Source organism: Liolophura sinensis, chromosome 4 (assembly GCF_032854445.1).
Source record: "Liolophura sinensis isolate JHLJ2023 chromosome 4, CUHK_Ljap_v2, whole genome shotgun sequence".
Lineage (NCBI taxonomy): Eukaryota > Metazoa > Mollusca > Polyplacophora > Chitonida > Chitonidae > Liolophura > Liolophura sinensis.
In genome coordinates this window covers 2,367,204-2,387,582 of record NC_088298.1, presented here as the reverse complement: position 1 = coordinate 2,387,582, position 20,379 = coordinate 2,367,204, and the positions used below count along the sequence as shown (strand labels likewise).

General features: G+C 38.7%; 1 protein-coding gene across 1 annotated transcript in view; it reads right to left on the bottom strand.

Annotated features, from left to right (window-relative positions):
- The window catches only part of LOC135464870 (uncharacterized), a 48,007-nt gene that overhangs the window by 23,844 nt on the left and 3,784 nt on the right, over positions 1–20,379 (bottom strand). The window contains exons 3-9 of the mRNA XM_064742439.1: positions 18,857–19,155; positions 17,161–17,790; positions 14,928–15,569; positions 13,249–13,887; positions 3,573–4,193; positions 2,170–2,784; positions 474–748 (exon numbers count right to left, since the gene is read on the bottom strand). Coding sequence (XP_064598509.1) covers positions 474–748; positions 2,170–2,784; positions 3,573–4,193; positions 13,249–13,887; positions 14,928–15,569; positions 17,161–17,790; positions 18,857–19,155 — 3,721 coding nt within the window. The remainder of the gene's footprint in view (positions 1–473; positions 749–2,169; positions 2,785–3,572; positions 4,194–13,248; positions 13,888–14,927; positions 15,570–17,160; positions 17,791–18,856; positions 19,156–20,379) is intronic.

Here is a 20,379-nt window from a genome sequence, read left to right as displayed (position 1 = left end):
AAGGGAATCATGAAAATTCTCTGTCTGAGAGCGGTACTGGTACAGAACCCACGTCTCAAGTAAACCAGTTTTCTACTTCCATGTGACTTGTTTTGCATCAGCCCTAGTAATTGCCGACAAATTGTGATTTTAGGTCATCATTGTTTTTTTGGCGTTGCTTTATGTAATTGTAGTGTGCTGTTACGTTGACAAATAAATCCACAATGAAACCGGATGAAAAATAATAAAATCATATCGCATACAAAAGTACACGGCCACTAAAATTTTACTAGGCAACAATTGTTTGTTGATTTCCATTACAACTAGCAGATTAATATTACAAGTAAAATTGTTGTCCAAAAAAAAAAAAAAACATTGGCATCATAACTGCCGTCGCCAGTGAATTTAGGTCACCATTTAAATGGTGTGGAGAATTTCTGCTTAAACACGGGGTGCTGGATCCAGTCAATCCTACGTCTTTCTGACAAACTCACCCTCATGCTTATATGCATGGTGCGCTTCGGATTATCAGTAAACCAGATCAAGCCATCCCGATTGTAGGTGGCCAACAAGAACTCTAACTCTTCATTGTTGACGGTTCGGAAGAATCTGCGGTCAATGCGGTTGAAGTCGTAGCCGATGTAAGATTGGCCGTTGAAATGGACGACTTTCTTCATCTCTTTGGTAAAGATGTCATCAGGTTCCTGGGGTGGGGCTGTTCCAGACTGCCCAGGAAAGGTGGTGAGCCTGGGCCTGGGAGTTGTAGTAACTGTGCGAAATAAACATTGCATGTATTCATATGTTACACAGCCCCATTTGAAGATTTCAGGTATGGAAGCCTAGAAAGGACGTTCGTATATTACCGTTAGGCTACCATTAAAAATATCTTCGTACAGCGTAACCAGTATTAAACCGATCGTCCAAACAAGGAGATGTATTCCAAAATTTTTAATGGGATTTCGATGCAATTTCTTTGTAAGAAATGGTAATCTGTTTCAAATCCCAACCTTTTCAATTGCGCAGAATAAGAAAAAAAACAAAGAATTCCTTGCCTACTAACCCTTTTTTGTCTCAAAGGGGTCGAATTACACCTAACAAAGAATTTCTCAAGGATGGCCTTATTAAAACAACTTATTAATGGTTGGCTGAGTAAATGTGTTTTTTTTTTTTCTTGACACCATGAGACTTTGTCTTACTTTGTTCCATGTAACAGCACGTGCTCTGGTTTATACATAAAATAAGCAGCTACATGCAAAATAACCAGCCATCGTGTCTCATTTCATACAAAGTCTCTGATCAATTCACGAACTGTTCACTCATAAAAATTCATTATTATTCACTATGTGACGCAGTCCTGTTTTTTTGTATCCACAGAAATGACTGTGGTTGATTTGACAAAGTAAAGTTTCGATGAAGAGAAAAAACCCATCTTCATGTCTATGATACCCTTCTCTTCTGGACACCTTTTCAAACATAATACTAAAATATTAACCACGTTAGTATAAATATTCTTAGTTCAAAAGATACCCACTAATATTCTCTATCCTGAGAAAATCAGCATTTTCTTTTAAGAAACGTCATAGACAATTGCAACGTGCATATTGCTTTGTGAAATTTTGGCTATAAAGAATTTAAATGTACGTGACACCAAATACGAAGTCAAACAGGAAGTAAAACTAATTCATTATCTACTCACACAATCTGGTGCCTTGAAAAAAAACAAACAAACAAAAAAAAACGTTTTGTTACATGTACATCTCAAAGCTACGGAACTCCATCTACCAAACTAAACAATCAACTAATTACTAGAAACAATACTATGACTATATATATAATACTAAGTACTAAAATAAACCGAATATCTTTAAAAGCAGGCTACAGTAAGTACTAAAATAATACCTATATCTTCACACGCAGACTACAGTAAGTACTAAAATAATACCTATATCTTTACAAGCAGACTACAGTAAGTACTAAAATAACACCTATATCTTTAAAAGCAGGCTACAGTAAGTACTAAAATAATACCTATATCTTTAAAAGCAGGCTACAGACATAGAGACAAGCAATGGAAGTCAGATATGAATATGAACAGGCCGAAGTCTTACATAACTTACCTAACCACATCCTGATATTAAAAATGAAATTGAATGTTTTTATGGCTGACATTCCCACTGTATGAATACATACCTCTGTAGCCTGGGTAGTCAGACAGGAAATCCCTCCTGGCTTCCCAGAGTTCCACGTCTTCGTAGATGGCGTCAGCATAGCGTTCTCTCAGCATGTCCGTGGTGGCGCGACCCAGGTAGGTTTTGCGTGACACGTCATAGCTGACAGGTGTCCTGGTGTACCTGGTCGTGTAGCTGGCGAGTTGGCCATTCAGATACAGCTGAAGACCTGTCTGTGGTGAAAACGACACCTCGACACGCTGCCATTTCCCCTGGTCGAACCCTTGTGCTGACGTGGTGTATGTCCTCTCTTCAGTGCGTACAGTGGTGTAGAGCCTGCCATCCTTGTAATACACATCCACTGGGTGGCTTCCAATGAAGTACTGGTTCTCCGCTAGTCTCTGCGGCTTAACGTCAAACCGCAGCGTGAAACCTCGAGGGCATCGCCTTAAAGACCCCTGACAAGCGACGTCATCACCGAGGTCGATGTACTGGGAACGGCCATTCAGGTGAACAGCCTGTCCTACTTTGCCAGAGACGATGTCTGGGCCGCCGTAGACGATGACTCTTCTGTTCGGATGCTCCAACCTGTTTCCGCGGATAGCACCCGTGTGGAAGATTTCATGACGAACAGGATCTGGAAACAATGACAGCACACCCATTATAAAATCTGACCAGCTTTAATAACACTGAATTCAGCAACAATCAGCCTTTTAAAAAAAAAAGAAAAGAAAACAGTGATGGCAGGGGCCAATATAAACTTTCATAGCAAAACTGATGTACAACAAAGAAAATTAGACCTCCTCTTCGTGTCACTCATGGAATTTGTCTTCATTGTTTATCTTAACACTGGAGCCAATGATCTTTTTGGTGGCAATTTGGCTACTTGGGATATACAAATAAAAAGATAAACACTACAACTTTTAAGAGCCAAACCTGAAATTTTAATAGAAGCCTCTATATTATAATAGAATGCCTTTATTTCAAGACTGGGCTCAACCTTTGATTCACCAGTAAACACAACCCTGGTGGATTTTTTTGCTTGGTGAGGTTTGGACATGTAAACGTCACTAACCAAAAAAACACCTGGAAATGGGTCACGATAAATTGAATGTATATTTGTAATATTTTACAGAAAATGACAAACAATGTTCAGGAATTTTCAGAACATCGTTGTTGGCACTACAATTTTTTTATGCAAACTTTTAACAGTTAGGACATATATTTTTTGTTGCGACCAGCAGCTTGGTAAGCCGCTGTGTGTTTGTTATTTGGTTGGTCAATGAGATACATTTCATTCTTTCTTTAAAAACACGGGTAATTCACTCAGGGAAGAGCTTGAATGCCAGATGTGATAATTTTTTAGGGCTATCAACGCCACTGCACATTCGCCCTTGATTTAATTTTATCAGACATGTTACCCACCTCTGTTGGTTATCCCCCTTGCATCAAGATTATCGATGGAGGAGTAATGATATTCGACTTCGTCTACCAGCACATTCGCGTACTTCTCCTTACGACTGTCAGCTATCGACTTCCCCACGTAAACGGGACTGTCACCTGGCTGGTCATTCTGCACTCTGGTTGGACGATTCGACTTGCCCACTTCCTCCCCATTCAGCCTAAGCACGATTCCTTTATCCTTATGCCAGGACATTTCTATTAACTGCCAGGTATCTTTGCGCAGCTTTGTTGTTGACGTTGTCCAAGACTGGGTCTGAGTGTTAAAGGTGCTGTGCAGGCGGCCATCTTTGTAGTAGAGGGAGTACGAAGGACTGGACAAGAAGTAAACATCATTCTGAAGGTCCCGGGCTTTGAGGTAAAGCGAAACGGTCAGTCCGTGCTTACAACGCTCCAGGTTGCCCATGCAGCGGGATCCATGTTCGCCAAGATCGATGTACTGCCTGTTCCCGTTGAGGTCGGCTGCATTGCCAACTTTCCCGGGGACGATCCTACCCCCGTTGACTAAACGGACAGTAAATTTAGGGTGCTGAATGATGCCATTGGAGGCGCTCTCCATGGAAAAAGTCTCGTAGCCAATCACCTCTGTGGGGAGGAGTAAGGAGAAAACTACAGAACACACGTGACGCGTGCAAACATTGGGGGGGATGCAGTAGAGGGAGTGGAATAACAGCAACAACAACATCCAAAACAACAACAACAACATCAGCAACAAAACACCTAGGTAAACAGCACAAAAATACTACACATTTAACATGACAGCATTCAAAATACATTTATATAACGGGCAAGATAAACAAAAAACTGAGATGTGCAAAAACACTGAAAGAAACCAAACACAGATATATTTTCCTGCACACCTAAATTCATAGTAACGTTCATGGTCGCAAGGCAAACCACTTAAAGAACGAGAACAAACTGGCTCTTGTTCCCAAACTCCTCTTAGTGTGACAGACAGACAGACAGACAGACAGACAGAACCAAATTAGTCCCTCCACTGTGGGATGTCCCTGAAGTATGGGATCATTTAAAGGTGTCCCCTGACCAAGTGGGTGCAGGTCTGTTACATATCATATTAATTCTTATGTATTTACGTTTGTATATACTAAATATTCCACTGGCAACTTCTGTCATTTCTGAACTCAGAGTTATTCTGAATCATTTGTAGGTCAATTCCCATTGATAACTTCTGTCATTTCTGAATTCAGAGTTATTCTGAATCATTTGTAGGTCAATTCCCATTGATATACTTTTGTCATTTCTGAATTCAGAGATATCCTGAATCATTTGTAGGTCAATTCCCATTGATAACTTTTGTCATTTCTGAATTCAGAGTTATTTTGAATCATTTGTAGGTCAATTCCCATTGATAACTTCTGTCATTTCTGAATTCAGAGTTATTCTGAATCATTTGTAGGTCAATTCCCATTGATAACTTCTGTCATTTCTGAATTCAGAGTTATTCTGAATCATTTGTAGGTCAATTCCCATTGATAACTTCTGTCATTTCTGAATTCAGAGATATCCTGAATCATTTGTAGGTCAATTCCCATTGATAACTTCTGTCATTTCTGAATTCAGAGTTATCCTGAATCATTTGTAGGTCAATTCCCATTGATATACTTTTGTCATTTCTGAATTCAGAGATATCCTGAATCATTTGTAGGTCAATTCCCATTGATAACTTCTGTCATTTCTGAATTCAGAGTTATCCTGAATCATTTGTAGGTCAATTCCCATTGATAACTTCTGTCATTTCTGAATTCAGAGTTATCCTGAATCATTTGTAGGTCAATTCCCATTGATAACTTTTGTCATTTCTGAATTCAGAGTTATTTTGAATCATTTGTAGGTCAATTCCCATTGATAACTTCTGTCATTTCTGAATTCAGAGTTATCCTGAATCATTTGTAGGTCAATTCCCATTGATATACTTTTGTCATTTCTGAATTCAGAGTTATCCTGAATCATTTGTAGGTCAATTCCCATTGATAACTTCTGTCATTTCTGAATTCAGAGTTATCCTGAATCATTTGTAGGTCAATTCCCATTGATATACTTTTGTCATTTCTGAATTCAGAGTTATTCTGAATCATTTGTAGGTCAATTCCCATTGATATACTTTTGTCATTTCTGAATTCAGAGTTATTCTGAATCATTTGTAGGTCAATTCCCATTGATAACTTTTGTCATTTCTGAATTCAGAGTTATCCTGAATCATTTGTAGGTCAATTCCCATTGATAACTTCTGTCATTTCTGAATTCAGAGTTATTTTGAATCATTTGTAGGTCAATTCCCATTGATATACTTTTGTCATTTCTGAATTCAGAGATATCCTGAATCATTTGTAGGTCAATTCCCATTGATAACTTCTGTCATTTCTGAATTCAGAGATATCCTGAATCATTTGTAGGTCAATTCCCATTGATAACTTCTGTCATTTCTGAATTCAGAGTTATCCTGAATCATTTGTAGGTCAATTCCCATTGATAACTTCTGTCATTTCTGAATTCAGAGTTATCCTGAATCATTTGTAGGTCAATTCCCATTGATAACTTTTGTCATTTCTGAATTCAGAGTTATTTTGAATCATTTGTAGGTCAATTCCCATTGATATACTTTTGTCATTTCTGAATTCAGAGATATCCTGAATCATTTGTAGGTCAATTCCCATTGATAACTTTTGTCATTTCTGAATTCAGAGTTATTTTGAATCATTTGTAGGTCAATTCCCATTGATAACTTCTGTCATTTCTGAATTCAGAGTTATTCTGAATCATTTGTAGGTCAATTCCCATTGATAACTTCTGTCATTTCTGAATTCAGAGTTATTCTGAATCATTTGTAGGTCAATTCCCATTGATAACTTCTGTCATTTCTGAATTCAGAGATATCCTGAATCATTTGTAGGTCAATTCCCATTGATAACTTTTGTCATTTCTGAATTCAGAGTTATTCTGAATCATTTGTAGGTCAATTCCCATTGATAACTTCTGTCATTTCTGAATTCAGAGTTATTCTGAATCATTTGTAGGTCAATTCCCATTGATAACTTCTGTCATTTCTGAATTCAGAGTTATCCTGAATCATTTGTAGGTCAATTCCCATTGATATACTTTTGTCATTTCTGAATTCAGAGATATCCTGAATCATTTGTAGGTCAATTCCCATGATAACTTCTGTCATTTCTGAATTCAGAGTTATCCTGAATCATTTGTAGGTCAATTCCCATTGATAACTTCTGTCATTTCTGAATTCAGAGTTATCCTGAATCATTTGTAGGTCAATTCCCATTGATATACTTTTGTCATTTCTGAATTCAGAGTTATTTTGAATCATTTGTAGGCCAATTCCCATTGATATACTTTTGTCATTTCTGAATTCAGAGATATCCTGAATCATTTGTAGGTCAATTCCCATTGATATACTTCTGTTTATGGTACATATGCACATCTAAATTCCATGATTTTCCAAAAATTCAGCCCTGCACTCTACAGTGTATTTTTTCAATCATTCAGCCCTCCAATCTACAGTGTATTTTTACAATCATTCAACCCTGCAATCTACAGTGTATTTTTACAAACATTCAACCCTGCAATGTACAGTGTATTTTACAAACATTCAGCCCTGCAATCTAAAGTGCATTTTTTCATTCATTCAGCCCTGCAATGTACAGTGTATGTTTTCAATCATTCAGCCCTGCAATGTACAGTGTATTTTTACAATCATTCAGCCCTCCAATCTACAGTGTATTTTTTCATTCATTCAGCCCTGCAATGTACAGTGTATTTTTACAATCATTCAGCCCTCCAATCTACAGTGTATTTTTACAAACATTCAACCCTGCAATGTACAGTGTATTTTACAAACATTCAGTCCTGCAATCCACAGTGCATTTTTACAAACATTCAGCCCTGCAATCCACAGTGTATTTTTACAAACATTCAGCCCTGCAATCTACAGTGTATTTTTACAAACATTGAGCCCTGCAATCTACAGTGTATTTTTACAATCATTCAGCCCTGCAATGTACAGTGTATTTTTTCAATCATTCAGCCCTGCAATGTACAGTGTATTTTTTCAATCATTCAGCCCTGCAACCTAAAGTGTATTTTTTCAATCATTCAGCCCTGCAATGTAGTGTATTTTTTCAATCATTCAGCCCTGCAATGTACAGTGTATTTTTTCAATCATTCAGTCCTGCAATCTACAGTGTATTTTTTCAATCATTCAGCCCTGCAATGTACAGTGTATTTTTTCAATCATTCAGCCCTGCAATGTACAGTGTATTTTTTCAATCATTCAGCCCTGCAATGTACAGTGTATTTTTTCAATCATTCAGCCCTGCAATGTACAGTGTATTTTTTCAATCATTCAGCCCTGCAATCTAAAGTGTATTTTTTCAATCATTCAGCCCTGCAATGTACAGTGTATTTTTTCAATCATTCAGCCCTGCAATCTACAGTGTATTTTTTCAATCATTTAGCCCTGCAATGTACAGTGTATTTTTTCAATCATTCAGTTCTGCAATCTAAAGTGTATTTTTTCATTCATTCAGCCCTGCAATCTACAGTGTATTTTTTTCAATCATTCAGCCCTGCAATGTACAGTGTATTTTTCCAATCATTCAGCTCTGCAATCTACAGTGTATTTTTACAAACATTCAGTCCTGCAATCTAAAGCGTATTTTTACAATCATTCAGCCCTGCAATCTACAGTGTATTTTAATACTTTCAATCTCTTAATCATTTATATTAGAATTCAGTTTTCCACAGCCATGTATACAACATAAAACACTTTTCATCAAAATTAATTTTGGATATATATACATAGGTCTTGTCTTGGTTGAAACGTTTGTGATGCATATCTCATTTTTATGTCAGTTGTCATTTTTGTCAAGACAGAGGTGTTAGTCTTTGGTCTTCTTAATTCTAAAATAATGTCATCTGTGTAAAACTTTTGGCCAAGGACACACTAGTCAAAAATCACACTAGCAAAATTCGTCACTTGAGAAGTCTAATAACTGCCAACAAAGACTTGTTCACAGAAATAGTTACCTCCCTTGGACTAGTGGCTCTCAAGGCATGTGCAATGCTTGTTATGTGGCCTTCACTGACTCATTCAAATAACACACTTCAGCTTTAAATACAGGTAGGTATAGATGTCATTTAGAAATTGGATTAAGTATCAGTCTGATGATCACAAACGACGTCACTCCCCTTAGGTGAATATACATAGCTGTAAAGGCCAACTACCTTCCATTTTTGTGGAAGGCCTGTTGGTCGAGTGGTCTAGACGGTTGACATGTATTGCTGGCGATTAGGTGCCTGACTCTGAGGTCGTTGGTTCGAAAGCCGCAGTGGCCAAAATTTCAGCACTAGAATCTGTGCTATATTCAGAAAGTGTAATCCCTATTAACGATAATACTGTTGTTTAAATACAGGCTCTGAAATAGTGAGGTCACAGGTTCAAATCCAGTTCTTGAAGGTTTGGCTGTAGCTTTAAGTCAGGAGATTTGTCATGTACTTGACAAAGGGTGGTGTTTCCTCAATCCATAAAGATGTATTATATGTCAGAAATCATAAACAATGATTAAAAATGTACTGGCACAAACAGTGAAACTGCATGTAGTTGTGTGTGTATTTTCGTTTTGTAGTATAGTTCTTCAGGATTTTTAACGACAATTTCCTCTCAAATTTAACCACTCCAGGCACAGTGCAAGAATTGAAGTAAAATGTAAACATTTTGTCCTGTGTAAAAATGTACTATCTTAAAATGATACTTTTGAAGGTAACACATTGTCTGCAGGGAAACTTCACAGAAAAAAAACCCCGGCATTATAAGAGGAACGAAACAATCAGGATTAAGAAATATGTGACTCTAACTTGAAAAATGTTTTGTTAGGTGAAATACACTTAGTTCATACTTCCATGCGTCTGTACGGACAAAAGATAGGCTGCTTTCTACAATGTACTTAACTTCCCGAGTCAATTTCACTTGACCCACTGTCATGCTAGTCATTTTAAAATTCCTGAGCAATGCGTTACATATCTGTAAAAATACACAATTGTACAAAATATTACTTGTTACAAAAGTGGCGAAAACGATTTTGACCTTCGACTTTATTCCTTAAGTCTCTTGGAACAACATGTCAGAATAACATGTACATTACCGACCAAATTACCCCGCACAAGTCAATATCCCTAGAATAACAATATCCCTAGAAGTTTGGGTGAGTTTGTCAATTAACACTATGCTCTGTCCACATCCCCTGTTAGGATGTCAAGAGCAATACTTTTGTCACCCAAGTCAAACTAATTCACCACTCCAATAGCTCCAATAATTTCCACGCACAGCTCTGTGTCCTGCCGGCCATATTCTTAGCCGAGCTTTCATATTAACCACTCTAAACCACTTCATGCACAAAACTGGGACTCGATCATGTCACAGCATTTATGACAGGACATACGAGCTGAGAATTCAAGAACGCAAAGTTAGCAAGATCGCATGATTTTTCCATTTACTGCACCAGATTAGAAATGACACTGCGCTATTTCCCTAATCGTGTTTTCTCAAGGTCTCAATTAATTCACTCCTCTCTTCATAAAACCTGCGGGACAAAATTACCAAAAAAACTCGCTGTAATGAAAACAAAATGTGTTTTGTTAATCTTGACTCTTGTACATGTATTCTAGAGTAGGTGCATTCCTCTTCTGTAGAACAGAAAAACACCAGGTGCATGAAGTACATTTGTCACGGGTTTTATATCACCAAGGGAGGTAACTATTGTCAGCAGATTAATCATACTCCATACGGCCCATGGATCACTCTCCACCTTCGCCTTACATCACTGCCACCAACAACAGACAAGCTTGACCTTTGGAGCCTGTGAAACGCAGGTAGGCTTGTACGGGCTTTTCCTCATCACTTGTCTCCTCCTGTGGAACTATTTGATCAGCATTCATCAATAAAATTGTTTGTATTTTCTGATATCACTTCCTGTCTCATCACCATGAGCCTATTGACCTCGGCGTTGTTCACGATTTCTGTACAAAATTTGCTATTGGTGGCTGTGAGGTAAAGCGAAAGGTTGAGCGACGCAGGCGCTGTGAGGAGTATGGAGCTTAGTTCCTTGTTCAAGGGAGGTAACTATGTGAGGCAAAGATGACAGCATGTGTCTGCTATACACCAAGTACACGTGACCTGACAGGCTTGCAGATGGTGATACACATTCATACATATTGTCTAATCTACAATACTAGGAAGACGTTAGAAAACAAACTACAAAAAAAAAAAACACAACCGTACATGCACACTGAAACAAAAAAAGCCCACACAGGTGTAATGACAAATTAGGCATTCTGTAATAAATACAACACAATATACAAATAAAGACAACAAATTAAAAATCAAACACACATACATACATTTATAAATCATAAAATAGATAATAATGACATGTGAACAGTGGATCCTGTGCAACACACACAAAACAATGAGAAATAATAAGGGCAAATGGAGTGATTGTTTAGCATATATGAAGTCAGTATTTTTAGTAAATGCACAGGCCGGTAATACAAAATGGGGGTGATACAAAGCACATGCAGTTTGTTTGTCAATGTTTGGAGTTTTTCTGCGTGTGCTTCACTGTTAAGATCACTTCTGTCACCCAAAGTCGAACAACTAACACACACAATTATTTACTGATTTGACTGGTGTTTAATTCTGAACGAAATATCTCACTTTATGGTTTGGGAGGGTTTCACACTGCCCAAAGTAAAACTACAGCATTTCCTTAGGTACATGTGGCTGATCAATAAGAAAGGTTTTCCGGCTCTGTCAAGGGCCATGCTTATTGTTCTGATTTATTTATTGGATGGGTGTTTTACATCTCTTACATTTCTTACATGTACATGTAGATGGAAGTGGCTGGCAGTAGAGTCCAGGCCCTCCCACACGACAGGACAAGAATCCAGCATGAGCTGGATTTGAACTCACAGATATAACATTAGTGAGCGTGTCGACTGAGAAGCTATTAAGTACATTACTTTTCTGTAGATATTAGTTATACCATTTCAATAGCTTACACTATCGGCCTATTTACATTGTGTAACCAATGATGTGTAACCAAAGCAAACACTTTAATAAGCAGAAATAGTTTGCTAATATTTGTGTAACCAAAGCAAACACTTGTCTATAATAAGCAGAAATATTTTGCCAATACTGTCAAGTTGCATCCTAAGGATACAGTTACGCATGCGTTTTTACATACCTGGTATGCAACTGGCTTGTATACTAGCTTCATGGCTACACTACATGTATGTCTGACAGTGCTGTGATGTCAAACTAGTTAGTATCAAAGTCAGTAAAACCACATCTGTTGTGTTCATGACCTCACCAATGTCATGACTCCAAACCAGGGAGTTAGCATGCACCTTGTGACACATAGCAGTTTGGTCAACTTCCATATACATGTTCCAACCCAAAATGACAGTGCATGTCCTCCAAACTCTTAAATCTCTCTCAAAAAAGGCAGGCAAATAACAAAAATTCCATTTCCATTGATCTATCAGAATATGAAGACAAATTCTGCGTGAAATTTAAATTGCACAAACAACTAACTGTTTTGCTTGGGCAAAGTTGAACATATTCTGCTTTGTGTCACATGACCGTAAGGAAGGAAGATGATTGGCTGGTTGTAGAAGCAAAGGGGATGAGACTTTCTCCACGAATAGCTGTGATAAAATAAAACTACAGGTAAAAATATTTATTCTTAGCTCGTTTATACAATTACACTATTAATTGATAAGAAAAATATCATGGTTTAAATGTTAGACTTAAAAAAAAAAGATAGACTATAATAAAATCTTGAAACATTGAAAGATAAGTGAAATCTGAATAAAAATACTGAGTGATAGAAAAATGGAAATGAATTTTTATCTGTAAACTTTGATTAAAAAATGTGTATGTTTCCAACAATAAGAAGTTTTCTTTTTATAAATTCATATTAAGCCACATGTAAAAGAATGTAACTAAGAACCTTTACCATTTCCAGCAAACCCAACATTGTACAATGTACATATAAACAGTAAGACAAATGATGAGCATTTTCTGATAGAAATCAAGTTATTTCAAGAAATCACAAAGCTCAAAAAATGTGCCAAAACTTGAAGTAATACAATATCCATTCTGTATGACGAAATAAGAAGTCAGTAGAGAAAAACTGATTGGAGAAAATTAGACAATATGTATGAATCCCAAGCCAGCCTTTTGATGAATTTCATTTAGTCCTTTGCTGAAAATTTTCAACAAGCATATTCAATTTTTCCTTGATGATGCTCCAGAGTATATAAAATGTGGTTAAGATAACTAAGCACCTTTACCCTTGGTTAAAATGGTCCAAAGCTATGAGCTGCTTGGCTGAAGACAAAACAGGCACATAATTCTAATGTTGGTTAAAATTTCTAGGTACCATAACAATGGTTACAGCTAAAAAAAAAAAAGCTATGTAGAGCATGTTACCTGAGGGTAATGAAAACAAGTTAAGTTTAAATAGGCAAATGGTCGCTGTTGCTATAAGAGACGCATATAGTCTAAAATCTAAAAATTAAACTGATCAGTCAAGGGCGAATTTCTTACCTCTGAGAATGTAGTCAAAGGCAAGAAGAACTTCCCTGCGACCGTACCAGATCTCCATCTCGTCAAACATGGCATCTGCGTAGACGAACCTTCTGCTGGTGTCGCCAAGATTCGCTCTTCCCAAATACACGTTTCCGTCCACAGAAGACGTCTCCCGCAGCGCAGGATCCCGCACAGACTCCGCCAGCTTGTTGTCAATGTACACATTCAGCCCGTGTTCCGGGTGCCAGGAGAGCTCCAGGAAGTACCACTGGGCCGCTTTAAGCCAATCGGCTCGCGGTATCGCTGCCTGCCAAGTTTTCCCAGGCTGATTGACAGTGAAAAACACGTGTCCGTCCCTGTAGAAGATCTGAATACCGTTGCCACCGGTGGACAAGTAGTACATGTTGTTTTCAAAGTTCTGGAAGTTTACCCAGAATGCCATAGTGATGCCATGGCGACAGAGCTCAAGGTTGCCCAGACACTTGTCCTGCTGATCTCCCATGTCAACGTACTGGCCTTTCCCGTTCAAACGCAGGGCGTTACCCACCTGCCCCGGCACGATCTTTGGGTTTCCCATTACGGGCAAGTTCAGAGTCGGGTGGATCAACCGACTGTTACGGATTTCCTCCATGCTGATCAAATAATTCATCGGTTCACCTGTAAAATAATATACAATTGTATACACATTTGCAGAGATGGGAATTTTCAGCTGATATTAAGAAAAATCAGGATTCTCAAAGTATCTCATCTTTGACAAAAATGGACAAAACTAATTGTTTTACTAAAGTGAGATGGGGGGGGGGGGGGTGGGGAGAGGTGGGGAGAGAAATTTCAGCCGATTTTGATGGAAAAGGTTATCTTTACTGCATTTTTACAACAAATACGGTATTTTAACAACAAATACGGTATTTTAACAACAAATACTGTATTTCACCTGAAGTTTGGAATGCATATATGCATTTTCACAGGCACACAAAGGTATTAAACTGATATGTGTACTTTTGATGCCAACACATCAGTTTTTATGTGTGTGACAAATAGATTGAGGAATTAGTACAAAAGGTTTTCTAACTATATTCTCTCAATGTTAAAATTTCTTTAAAATCTGTATCTTTTTCATTATCCAGAATTAAAAGAACTCCCTACAGAATAACCCTTTGTTTTTCTGACAGATTGTTTTATGGGTGGCCTACACACACAAAAAAACAAAACTTTTATGTTCAAATGCAATGAAAACATTAAGTTAACATGGGGTTGTATCAGATGAAAGACCACTAAATATTGTTGAGGATAGAAGTTTAATTTTATTTGAATTTTTTTCAACTTAGTAAATTGCACCTGACGTCTTTTCTCACCACATTTTGGACCAGTGACGCCACACTAGGCGTTTGTCTCTTTCCACACATACCTCATGATTCAAAATGCGTATATAGAGAGCTATGAGTGCATTTCACTGAATACAATGTGAAACGACCTATTTCAAGCAAAAAATATCAATGTGATGTCACTCATACTCTCTCCAGAGACCACCGTAGAATCCATGTTTTGAAAGCATTTACTCTGAAAAATTCCAAAAAAAATACTATGTTCCTGGACTGTGTTTGATGCTCTACTATCTGAAATGTATTTCCTGTTAGTGTTTTCTTTGCCTTTAATGGTTGTTAGTGGAACTTGCCCACAAGCATGATGATACCGACCTCTCTGGATGAAGTCATGGGCCAGCAGGTAGTCCCTGGTGCTGTACCAGTATTCCATCTCGTCCACGGTAGCATTGGCGAACTCCGCGTTCCTCATGTCCACATTCCCGCGTCCAACGTAGAAATGATTCAGCTGGGGATTGTACCCATCACGCTGCGACACTGTCCTCCCGACGCCGGTTGACGTCTCGCCGATTAACTCCTGATTGGAGAAGAGCTGAAGCCCGCGCTCTGGGTGCCATGACAACTCGAGGAAATGCCACTGATTGGCCATCACCATGGGAACTGACAATGACCACTCCCGTGTGGAAGTGGCGGCTTTCACATGCAGTCTCCCACGGCTGTACATCACACTAAATCCGTTGAGTCCATTCGACATGTAGTACATGTTGTTGACCATGTCACCGGGGCGGAGCCAAAATGCCTTCATGGCGCCATGGTGACAGAAATCAAGGTTCCCCAGACAAGCGTCATCGTGTTCACCGATATCTGCTACCTGCGAGTTTCCGTTGAGTGACAAGGCTCGTCGGATTTTCCCACTGACTAACTTGGGGCTGCCAAAGGTGTTGATAGCAATGGAGGGATGGACGATTCGACTTCCGCTCATGCGATCAAAATCAAAGTAATGGTTGGTGGGTTTGCCTGAAAGGTGCGAAAAGAAAACTATCTCTTTAATAGATGAATATAACATGATTGTTGATATCTGATTACTTTTGATCGATGTTATTTTCAAGCTAAATGTGGAAAAAGTTGTTTTACTACAAACATAAATTCTAAAAGCAAAATGAATTCCACATTGTCCTTGGAAGGAATATAAGGATACTGTAATCCTTCAACCTTTTTGCAAGTTTGCAAGGTGTTATATGCAAGCGTATTCCGAAGGCATTATTCTGTGTTGACTTATAAAATTATCCTTTTTGTGAAGCTGTGAATTTAGTTAATCCAACCAATGTAGGTTTGTCTAAAAAATCAAATTAAAAATGTCCATAAATTGTACTGAGAGTTGATCTTTCAAATCTCAAAAGGTTGAGATTAACTGTAATATCAACTGTAGTTTGTCCCAATTTGCAAACTGTACAATGGAGAAAAGCTCGGTGAAAAATCATGTGAAGTGTGTGATCATATACAAATGAACTTAGTACAGCAACATGATTGGTTGAAAATTCCTTGAAATCATACTGTAGGTGATTTTATACTATAAACTAAAGGCTTATGACCCTAGGGCGACACTGATTTTATCTCATGTTTTACAGGCAAGCCAACACAAAAAAAATCTGAAAATGGAATAAAACTAAAACTGAAAATCCACATTTTGAGTGAGTGAGTGAGTGCTTGGGGTTTAACGTCGTACTCAACAATTTTTCAGTCATATGACAATGAAGGAATCCTTAGGGTGTAGGTAATGTTCCTCCTTGTTGCAGGACGGATTTCCACCCCTCTTTTATTTAGTGCTGCTTCACTGAGATGACTTACCGAAGGCAAGTAAGCCGCCCGCCCGACCCATTTTACTGATACGGGTCAAACAGTCGTTGCACTATCCCCTTCATGCTGAACGCCAAACGAGGAAGTTACAACTTCCTCTTTTAAAGTCTTAGGTGTGGCTCGATCAAGGACTGATCCTGGATCTACCGGTCCCCAAGTGAATGCTCTACCAACTGTGCTATCCGGGCTGGTCACCACATTTTGATTTTCTTCTATCTTGTGGTTTATAGGATTTTCCTGTTTTTCATTTATTTATTTATCTATTTGATTGGTGTTTTACGCCATACTGAAGAATATTTAACTTATATATGACGGCAGCCAGCATTATCGGGGGAGGAAACCAAGCAAAGCCCAGGAGAAACCCACAACCATCCGCAAGTTGCTGGTAGACCATCCCTTGTACTCCTGTTTTTCAAGGCTTTCTGATATCATAAAAATGTTTTCAGCAAGGAAAACTTGTTGGGGGTTCATGTTTTCCACATATTAGATGACTTTCAAGTTTTTATATTTATTTGGATACCCTCCTGAAACATTGAAAAAAGATTTATTCTGCCTCAAAAACAAGAATTTAAACTGGTATGGACTGATCACAAATCAGGAGGCCCCACAAATCAGAAGGCCCCACAAATCAGGAGGTCCGACAAATCCAAAATCAAAGTTCGGTGAAACTGTTGTCGGAAAAAGTGTGGTATTGTGGTATACTGATGTCTGATTGGTTGAATGACTGCTCAATCATTCAATCAATACTCACCTCGCTGTATGAATCCTAGGAACATCAATGTTTCACGGTCAGCGTAAAACGATTCAAACTCATCCACGTCAACAGCTGCAAATTTCTCGGCATTCATGGGTGTGTTTGCCCTGCCCATATAGAAGTTGTGGTGAGAAGTTTCCCGTGGTCGATGGGACGAGTACTCACGCTGCTGAGCTTTCAACTCCAGGTCAACATACATCGAGAAACTGCTCTTGTTGTCGTCCCACGATATCTCTACAAAGTACCACTGCCCAACAACGGGGCGGTACCAGTAAGCTCGCCACAGTTTCTCGTCGCTAGTCAGCTCTGCATACAGCCGTCCTCCTTGGTAGTAAATCGCCACTCCCCGTGGACCAGTTGCCACAAAGTAAGTGTTGTCATCTAGCTTGTTGAAGCGAATCCAAAATGACATGTAAAAGCCGTACAGACATTTCTCCATATTTCCCAGGCAGATGTCCGACTGAGGCCCAAAGTCCAAGTAGTCTCCGCCCCCTGACAGGCTGATGGCCCGCCCTGACTTCCCCTCCACTTGATTGACATCCCCCATAGATCGCCCCTTCAGGTTCATTGTCTCTATGCTCCCACCTCTCATTTGGTCCATTGACAAATAATACCTGTAAATTGGTCCTGGAAGAAGAATGGTTCAGATCTAACAGACTGTCAAGAAGTGAAAAAGTTTTACAACAGTTGTGGACCCATAAGAATACACGTCTGTCATTTCGACTGAATAGTAGACAAAGCCATCATGCTTCGGGATAAAAAGGATTGTCCAATTTCAAACTTTTTATTTAAGTGAAACAGTTCTTAAAATACACGTGCTATGATGACATGAAAAATTAGTAAATTACAAAACAGGATATAAATTTTAATAGGCTTCTGCTCTAAATGTTTTTTAAAAAAAGTGCTTGATGTTTTCATTTTATTTGCTTTTCATAGTAAGAATTTTCAGCCTACATTTTCCCCGAAACTGTGAATAAAATATTAAATAAACATTTTTAGTTGCCAACCTCCTTCTGGAAAAAAACCATAAAGATAACATTTATTTATTTTATTTGATTGGTGTTTTACGTCGTACTCAAGAATATTTCACTTATAGGACGGCGGCCAGCATTATGGTGGGTGGAAACTGGGCAGAGCCCGGGGGAAACCCACGACCATCCACAGGTTGCTAGCAGACCTTCCCACTTACGGCCGGAGAGGAAGCCAGCATGACAAAGATAACAGGAGATACTGCCATACATGAAAAGGAAAATGAAGAAAGTTAAAAAGTAAGCTGGCTTATTTTGTATTTTGGTGTATCTGATAAAACAAAATAAGAAAACAGTTTTCATTTTTGAAGAAGATTTTATATTTCTCAATAACCCTTCTATTTTATGACTATTTTCCATCAACAGTCTTGAATATTCAGAAATGACATCATCAGTGAGTATGCCAGAAATGTGGGACGAGGAAAGCATCCACAATTTGGGCGCTCCCCAAAATAACGTTATTTCGACAGTTATCACTGTGGACATGAATGTTCCTTTAATTCCCGGACTGACCACTGGGGCTTGAGGAAAACTCTAGTTTAATGCCCCTTTTACGTCTCAAGAAGAAAGCTTTATTGTACTATTATACGTTTGGCCGTATCCTAAACAACATCTTTGTTAAAGGAATAAAAATATTTCCACTATCCTTTACTGATGCTACTTACCCAATTCCCTAACTTCTTTGGCCGATTTCACCGTAGACCAGAACTGGAATTCATCCACCACTACTGTCCCCAGGTTCCCTAAGCCTGAATAGTCATTGGCACGTCCTAGAATGAAGTCGTTGTAACGCGATGCGTCTCTAACGGGGGGTTTCCTTGCCGGTGCAGAATCCTGTCCGACTTTGTTCCCATTGATGTAGAGCACCAGTCCGTTGCGTCTCTTCCATGTGACGGTCACATGATACCAGTGACCGTTCAGGATATTGTCGTAGTCGACTGACCACTGCTCTCCGCTGGTCTGTCTGCAAAGACCAAACCCACAGGACTTCAAATGTCATTCACAAATATAGACCCCACGACTACAAACAATTATACACTTGTTCAAAATTTATTTGATTGACTGACTCATTGATTGTTGTAAACCTCCAGATTTCACCATGGCCATCGACCAGTTTATCAGTGAATGTACACGAAGTTAACTGGTGTCACCGGGATAAACTTTCAACACTTGATGTATAGAATTGCACACCTTACGGTTAGAAAACAAGTTATCGAGTCTAAGACTGCATAAAAATCACCCATTTATTGTCACATGTTGGACAGCATGTATCTGAATGTTTGACTCTGACTGTCTGATCATTGACTGTCCGTCTGACAGCATGTATCTGACTGTTTGTCCACGTGATTGTATGACTGTCTGACTGTTTCACTGTCTGACTCTCTGCCTGTCTGTTTGACTGTGTGTATCTGACTGTCTGTTTGACTGTGACTGTATAACTGTCTGACTCTCTGCCTGTCTGTTTGACTGTGTGTATCTGACTGTCTGTTTGACTGTGACTGTATAACTGTCTGACTCTTTGCCTGTCTGTTTGACTGTGTGTATCTGACTGTCTGTTTGACTGTGACTGTATAAGTGTCTGACTCTCTTTCTGTCTGTTTGACTGCATGTATCTGACTGTTTGACTATGTGACTGTTGATTGTGACTTTATGGCTGTCTGATTCTTTGACTGTCTGACTTTTTGTCTGTCTGTCTGACTGCATGTATCTGACCGTTTGCCTATGTGGCTGTATGACTGTTTGATTGTCTGATTCTTTGTCTGTTTGATTGCATGTATCTGAATGCTCGTCTATATGACTGTCTGACTGTTTGACCATATGACTGTATGATTGACTGTTTGACTAAGTGACTGTGCGACTATTTGACTGTGACTGTATGATTGTGACTGTCTGACTGTTTCACTGTGTGACTGTTTGAACATGTAACTGTCTGACTGTTTGACCTTTGACTGTATGATTGTTTGACAGTGACTATGACTGTGCAACTGTATGACTGTGACTATGACCGTTTGACTATTTGACCGTGTGACTCTCTGACTGTAAGACTATGTGACTGTTTGACTATGTGGCTGTATGACTGTTTGACTATGTGACTGACTGTCTAGCTATCAAATGATGGTTCTCTGACTGTCTGAGTGAGTGAGTGCTTGGGGTTTAACGTTGTACTCAACAATTTTTCAGTCATATG